Below are 7,046 nucleotides of genomic sequence, written 5' to 3'. Positions count from 1 at the left end.
CTCTGTGATTGGTTGTGCCAAACAATAGAAATTACATGAGGTCTACGTTGGAGGCGCAAGAAAATATCTGGCATGGCGCGAAATCGGTATTACTTTCATTTAGTCAACTATGAAGTGTATCTTTTGGGTAGAGGTATTTGAAGACGCAAGAAAACCAATTTTGACTACCGGTCGTGTTGCGGGGTACGGAAGGCTATCAAGCGCTCTCTTCCGTAAAAGCAAAGTGAGTTTATATATTTTCCGTGTCTATACGCAGAATAAATCTATTTGTTGAACCAATCTAGCTCCGAATTTAGCAACCGCTCAGGGCTGTATTACGCTTAAATTATACCTAGATTAGGTAGATAGTTACCATAGTATCATAAGACATCGGTTAATTTTATCGTTTAATTATAAGACAGTAGCATTTACCCCTCTCCGCCATAAGTAGGGGTATCGAATAGTCTTTGCGAGCATTTGCGAGCATGCGAGCAGTGTGTTTATTTTTGCGAGCAAGAGCACTTGTCAAATTGTTCTTAAAAGGATGCGAGTAGTTGCAAAATTTTTGCGAGCACGAGCAAGCGAGCACCCGTGTAATTTTTGCGAGCAATTCGAGCAAAGGCAAAATTTTGCCCGCACTTTAAAATTAAATGGGACCATTCGATGCCCCTATAAGTGGGAGTCAGGGATTAGTTTACTTCGGGACATTTGAAGTCCTCGAGAATTAAGGCTGGTTTACACGTACGACCTAAGCATAACCATAAGCGCAAGCATAAGCACAAGAAAGCAACGTGTAAACCGGGGTGATTCAAGCATTAGGCGCAAGCATAAACGCAAGCACAAGAGAGGAAATCGTTCCTTTTTCTTGTGCTTACGCATACATGTTTGCGCCGTGATGTCACCTGTGTAAACCGGGATAACGCAAGCATAAGCACAAGAGAAGAACAAGCAACAACATCTCGGCCTCGTTGCTCAATACCTCCTCGGCGTCCGCCATCTTGGATTTAAAATTTTTGGCGCCAAAAGTTTAATTCACTTCGCCTGTTTATATCACCTTGTGCTTATGCTTATCGCACGTGTAAGCCAGTCTTTAGACCTCACAGAATTGCGACTTTGCTTTAGTTGTAATCACGTATCTCTGTGGTAACTGAAATAACACTAAGAACTGAATTAGATTTCTCTGTGCCTTAGTTTTTGCCTTAATCAACTTCAAGTATTTTTGTACAATAGTCTAAAAATGATCGAAGAATTGAGGTCTGTTGAAATTATACAGAAGGTGACTTGGAAATCGCATTTATAACCACCACAGGTCATTCGCCAGTAGTTTCGTATTAATTTACGCTTGTACCTTTTTTAATTTATAATATTTTGTGCCTAAAATGCTGTATTTATTATGTAGTACATTGGTTGTATTCAGCTTTTATTGTAAACTTTGCCTGTTTCCACTGCACTATACTGTAAAGCTGTGTTGTAAGCTGGGGGAAGCCTGGACCTCATAAGCCCCCGGCTTCTTGTCCAGGATTCTCCGACACCTAACTTATTTGTATACGTACCAATTGGTATAACTAACAATTATTCCACGCGCGCGCGTTGGATATGAGATGATAGATAGCCAACGAGGGGCGTAGCGACGGCGTAGAGAATAATTGTTTTATTAAAAAATCATTGCGAAATTTGCGAAGATCTTACTGATTTCGCTTTGAGGAACAACCAGAAGACAATTTAATGCTCGCCAATTCTTCTGGAAACGAGGTTGCTGGAAATGACCAATCAGCAACATGCACATGTAAAGCCGCATTTATACTAGAAGGTTTTCTTTGCAAAGCCCGTTAGCACTTGTCAAGGACAAATTGTCGACGGAGGTGACACACACGCAAGTTTTCCTTAACAAGTTCCCGTTCATCAGTGAAACTTATGATGTTCTTCATATTGCCTTACTGTATAATTTCTTTTTACCGATCTCATATTCAATGATATTATTATCGCAATGCGCATGCACAGTGTTAGTAACAAATCATCATTTTCATTACTTGAGATTAAAGACAGTTTGTTTCATTAAGTTATGGCCCAGGAGAACATCCGTACAGCTCAACTCGCAAGGATATGTGCATGTACCATGATAACGCGTAAAAGCGCACATATCTGGCCATAAACCTTGACGTTAAGACGTGTGACACGATTGTTTCACGGTCTGAATTTCCGGAAAAGACCTAAGAAAAAATAAAAAAATTGGGGACACTATAAACCCGTGAAATAAGTATGCAAACTGGAAATAACATTTGTTAAAACAACCTAATGAGTGGGACACAAATCAGTTGGATATATACAAAGCGTGGCCTTGGAGCGAAACCAGTGAACCTGGGGGCTCCAGATTACACGTCCGGCGACCCTAACCACTTATACGTCGGCTCCATACAAAAAGAGATACATAAATTTAATTTGAAAGAACAGTATTGGCGCATTATCTTTGATTGTATTAACCCTAAAGTTCTGAGTTCAAATATTGTACTTTAATTCCCTTTTCAACCTGGCTCGTCTTTCATTGCATTTGGCTTCTGGGAATTCAGCAGTATCTTGTTTAATCCATTAAATGTGTTATTCACTTTGGGTCTTTGAGTCTCGTTTGCTGTACTGACTGCGCTCTCTTATTATTACCTAAAAGACCTTGAGACACTTGCAAAACACCAAAGCCATACTACCTGTCCTGAGTGATGAAATGATTTCCCATGCTTTTCTCGACTGTTTTTGTTGGCTCGTTGTGAGGCCATTTTTATCAACCAGTGAGTGTGGATGAACGTTTAAACAACTCTCCACCAAAATCAACTACACAGATGTTTTGCTCAGCCGCTAACGATGTTGCAAAAACTCTCCGTTGGAAATTCGGACTAAACAAGTTGATAGTTTTAAACGATTTCCATTAGTTTTGATTTTCATGTTTACAGTGGTTACCAACTACACGCGAGCCATAGCCTTGAAAAAAGTTAGATAAAGTTTGGTTTTCTTTGACTTCGGTGAAATTTAATCCCTTTTAATTATTTTAAATGTGTTTGTGGTCCTGTTCATACAGTACAAACGTTTTTATACTTGCACTACAATTACCTTCACAGCACCATTTTCCTTGTATTCCTTCCAGCTTATTCCGTCTGAACTAAACAGGATTTTGTATGAAAGCACCCACTGGTCAAAGGAAGGCCTCCCCTGTGTGGCGAGTTTTGTCAGCAACTTCTCCTTCCCAAGATCAATTTGCAGCCATTCTCCTTGAGTCCAATTTCCCGCCAACCAGGAACCCCAACCGCCATCGCCATCAGGTACATTATTGAGACGACCTCGCCACGGTTCATGCAGGCTATCTGAATAAGACGAAGAAGCCGTTACCGCTGAGTCTGGTATGTCGTGGTTTTCCATTCCAAGTGCGCGGATGACGCATTCTATCGGAAAAATAACAAATAAACGCTGCTTGTTGTGCAAAATTCCGAGATATAAACAGCACAATATTCTCATATTACGCGCTCGGAGTTTCTTCTACAGATTCACAAGAAACAAACAAAAACAAGATTGATGTCAGGAGAAAATCCTTCAAGTTAATCAACTGAACAATTTTACTAGCAATGCATGCTTCAAACACATATTAAAAAGCTAACTGCAATTGTTTCAGTATAAAAATTCGAACACCTTGGCAATCATAGCCATCTCGTTCTCAGAACATACGCGTTTCTTCATGTAAAGCAGTACTGCGGACGCTGACTAAAGCAAACTGTGGGCCCAGCTCCCCAGGAATGCGGGTATATAGTGATTACACCTACCTCCACACCTCAACGATGGCAGGCAAAGCAAATTACTGCCACAGTCGGAGTCTTTGCAGCAGGTGAATGGTCTGAAAGTGTTCACCATATAGTTAGTGAAATGCTCTTCTCTCATATCTTCAGGGTGAGACGCATGCGTTTTGTCATTCAGCTCACACACTCTGTCCTTGTGATAAAAGTTGCTGCTATGGCAACCAGGATGATCTATGCACTGCATAACACACTCTACTATTCGCTCTGCGGGGCCAGCCATGATGGTGTGATTTTTAAGCACCTGATCTTGCACTGAGTAAGATGCTGGCTTACAGAGACTGCCCACGACTGAGCTGGGAAACCAGCATATCAGCAGATGCACAATGGCGTACTTCATTCCGGCTGGAAGGGAAGCAAGGAATGCGTTAACTTCTTGGCGAATGCGGGATTAATACGGAACTGCCCGGAATAAAAATATGCATAACATTTCCACTTTTGAAAACAAAGGAAAAAACCTTTTATTTCTCTTTGCCCGTTTTTTCTTCTCATTTTTTGTTCTCCTTTCCCTCCATCTTTACTATTTTATCTCCGTTAGCAATTAAGAAAAATTTGCTCCAGCCATTTACGATTTAATCTTGCGCTACGCTACTCCTTAAGGATATTTATCCAAGACTCTGCCGAAAACAAAACTAAAGCAATACTCGATCAGTCTAGTTGCTTCAGGCTACAGAAACCGGGCTAAGCTACGGCCGCATGGACCACTTAGGCTTGTAGTGTGATCTTACGTTTTTAAAAACGACGAAGTTGGAGGCTAGCTAACAAGGCCCGAGTTGAAGAAGCTATTACGGCGACGGCAACGAGAACGCCACAAAACAATAGGATTTAATGGGAAAAACAAAGGCTCTGCACTTGCGTTATAAATTTGGTATATTTCTTCGCTGTACACAGCCAAACAACAATTTGAAAAGACCAAATTCAAGGTTTTGTGAAGAACGTGAATATATGACAGTAAATTTTCCATTCTGTCTCAACTTGAACGCCTTTCTCACACATTCTGTTACTAAATAGTTCACGGCCACATTCTACAAGTTGAACTGTAGTTAGAATAATTGCAAAGTAGGACAAATCAATAACGCGAACTTGTATTTTCAATCAACGTTTTCGTTGGTATTGCCGTCGTGGTTTTTTAAAGTCCCTAACAGTGAACCTAGGCCTGCTTCACCGCTCAGTGGTAGAGTTTCCTACCGGCGCCTTCAGGACCCATTGGAAGGAAAGTGATTCATTCCAAACTCGAAATGCATGCAACGTTCATAATTTAAATTCCTGTTGCTTTACATTGAAAGCCTAAAGGTCCTTTTAAACGATTTCGACATTTGACCAACATCCGTTCAACAAAAGTTGAACGGATGTTGGGCAAATGTTGGACAAATGTTGAACGGAGTGTTCAAACGGCTTCAACACCATTCACATTTTTGAGAACAAAGGAAATGTTGTATCGATGTTGAATGAAAGTTTAAACCGACTTAAATTTGATTCAACACGCTTTCAACAATGCTGGACAACCTGTTCAAATTCCCTAAACATTTGGTTCAAACAAATGTTGAACACACGCTGAACCGAATGTTGAAATCGTTTAAACGGGCCTAAAGAACAGCTCCTCTTGTATATTAGATGCCCCATGCGCTGTGGCTATATACCCGGCAGCCGGGCACGGTCTCAAATACCCTAAACGCCCACCACTCAGAAATTTTCATCGAATTGCCACTAAAAGTCATGATAAAACACTTTTGAGAGTATTTGATGTTTGTTTCACGACAAAGTGTCACAAACCTTGAAAACCTGAATTGCTCGAGGTCCTTCTAGCTGTTGACCAAATCGTGCGATTCTCTGTTTTGAATGAGAGTTTGCTGCCAAAGGGTGCGTTATTTAAACAAAGATGTTAGAAAGAATAAACATCACGTTCCGTACTTTACGGCAATCAAAAAAGCAGAAATAACCACGTTATCATTTAATGATTTTCCCGTCGTCTTAGTTTTCCACGTTTTTCAGCTGTCTTTTTTGGTTTCAAGAAAGTCGCAGTTAAGTAATAGATGGTTGTAGATAAACGGCAAATTTATCGCGCTTTGGGTGGAGCGACAAGAGCGCCATGCCAAATACAAATCTCTCTAATATGTTTACTGACTTTGAAAATAAACTGAAAAGTTCAAAAGAATTGAAAAGCCTTTACTTACGAGAGCCGTACTTATTAGAATTGTTTCTTTCCTCTAAAGAAAAAACGAGCTCTTACCGTGGAGGTTGAAGACATAAAAACGTTGTTATGTTGCAGTTTCGATGCTTATCTTCCGATAGATCGTAAGAATGGTTAATATCAGCAAGTTATTCCGTTTAATCTGTCCGAAATTTGAGTGACAACATCAAATGGAAATTTACTTTTGATCAATTATTAATAAGAAGAAGCAACCCTTTTGGCTCTTTGCAGTAAGGTTGTTCAATGTTTGTTTAGAAATACCAAGCGATTCTACAAATTATTTTGGTTGTATAGTAGACGAATTTTTTTGAGATATCCTCAACATTCGTCTATTTTCTGTTCCTATGATGGCAGGTGATGGGAAAATGTTTTTTACTTTTTTTTTTAGTTTAATGTTCTGAAGGGTACTATTCGGAGAGAGGCCATAGTGGTCGTGGTAATTGTGGCGTGACAGCTCGAGTCTTAACATCACCTTTGTATTTTAAATTCGTCCTCTACAAAACCGACATAATTTTTAGAACCGCTTGTTATCTCCAAACAAACATCTGAATACTCTCAAGAGTGCTATGTCGTGACTTCCTTTAGAAATTCGAGGAAAATTACTGACTGCCGGGCATTTACTGTATTTGAGATCGTGCCCCGCAGTCTGACCACAAACGTTTTTTGAGTGCACGTGTGGAAAACTTTTGAAAACCTGACTTGCTCGTTCTAGCTGTTTCCAAATTGCGCGTCTGCTGCCAAAGTTGCGGTCAAAGTTTCCTTCCAAGGGTGCGTTAATTTAAACGGAGATTTTAGAAAGACTAAACATCACGTTTACGGCAATTAAAATAGCAGAAACAACCACAGTTACCATTTGATGATTCTTCCGTCTAAATTTTCCACGTTTTTCAGCTGCCTTTTTCGGTTTTAAGAAAGTTTCAGTTTAAGTGATAAATGGCTGTAGATAAAGGGCAGATTAACCTCCCTTTGCAAAGAGCGACTAGAGCGCTATGCCAAATATAAATCTTCACCATCTTTGGAACTATCACAGACCTCAAGTAAGG

The 7,046-nt window shown here is 40.1% G+C and overlaps 1 protein-coding gene across 3 annotated transcripts in view; it reads right to left on the bottom strand.

The window, feature by feature from the left end:
- The window catches only part of LOC146454281 (lactadherin-like), a 6,613-nt gene extending 502 nt beyond the window's left edge, over positions 1 to 6,111 (bottom strand). Inside the window, exons 1-4 of one of the 3 annotated variants that reach the window (XM_085095641.1) lie at positions 5,987 to 6,111; positions 3,783 to 4,157; positions 3,079 to 3,407; positions 1 to 2,189 (exon numbers count right to left, since the gene is read on the bottom strand). The exon at positions 1 to 2,189 is cut by the window's left edge and continues 502 nt beyond it. In XM_085095641.1, the coding sequence (XP_084951767.1) occupies positions 2,040 to 2,189; positions 3,079 to 3,407; positions 3,783 to 4,152 (849 nt within the window). In that variant the 5' untranslated portion in view covers positions 4,153 to 4,157; positions 5,987 to 6,111 and the 3' untranslated portion in view covers positions 1 to 2,039. Of the gene's footprint in view, positions 2,190 to 3,078; positions 3,408 to 3,782; positions 4,211 to 5,986 lie in introns of those variants that run through there. The other 2 variants (XM_085095640.1, XM_085095642.1) reach the window with 2 other exon arrangements.
- Positions 6,112 to 7,046: the final 935 nt, after the last annotated feature.

The sequence above is a fragment of the Pavona decussata genome, unplaced genomic scaffold (assembly GCF_977016875.1).
Source record: "Pavona decussata unplaced genomic scaffold, jaPavDecu1.1 SCAFFOLD_303, whole genome shotgun sequence".
Lineage (NCBI taxonomy): Eukaryota > Metazoa > Cnidaria > Anthozoa > Scleractinia > Agariciidae > Pavona > Pavona decussata.
This window is presented reverse-complemented; position numbering and strand designations above follow the sequence as displayed.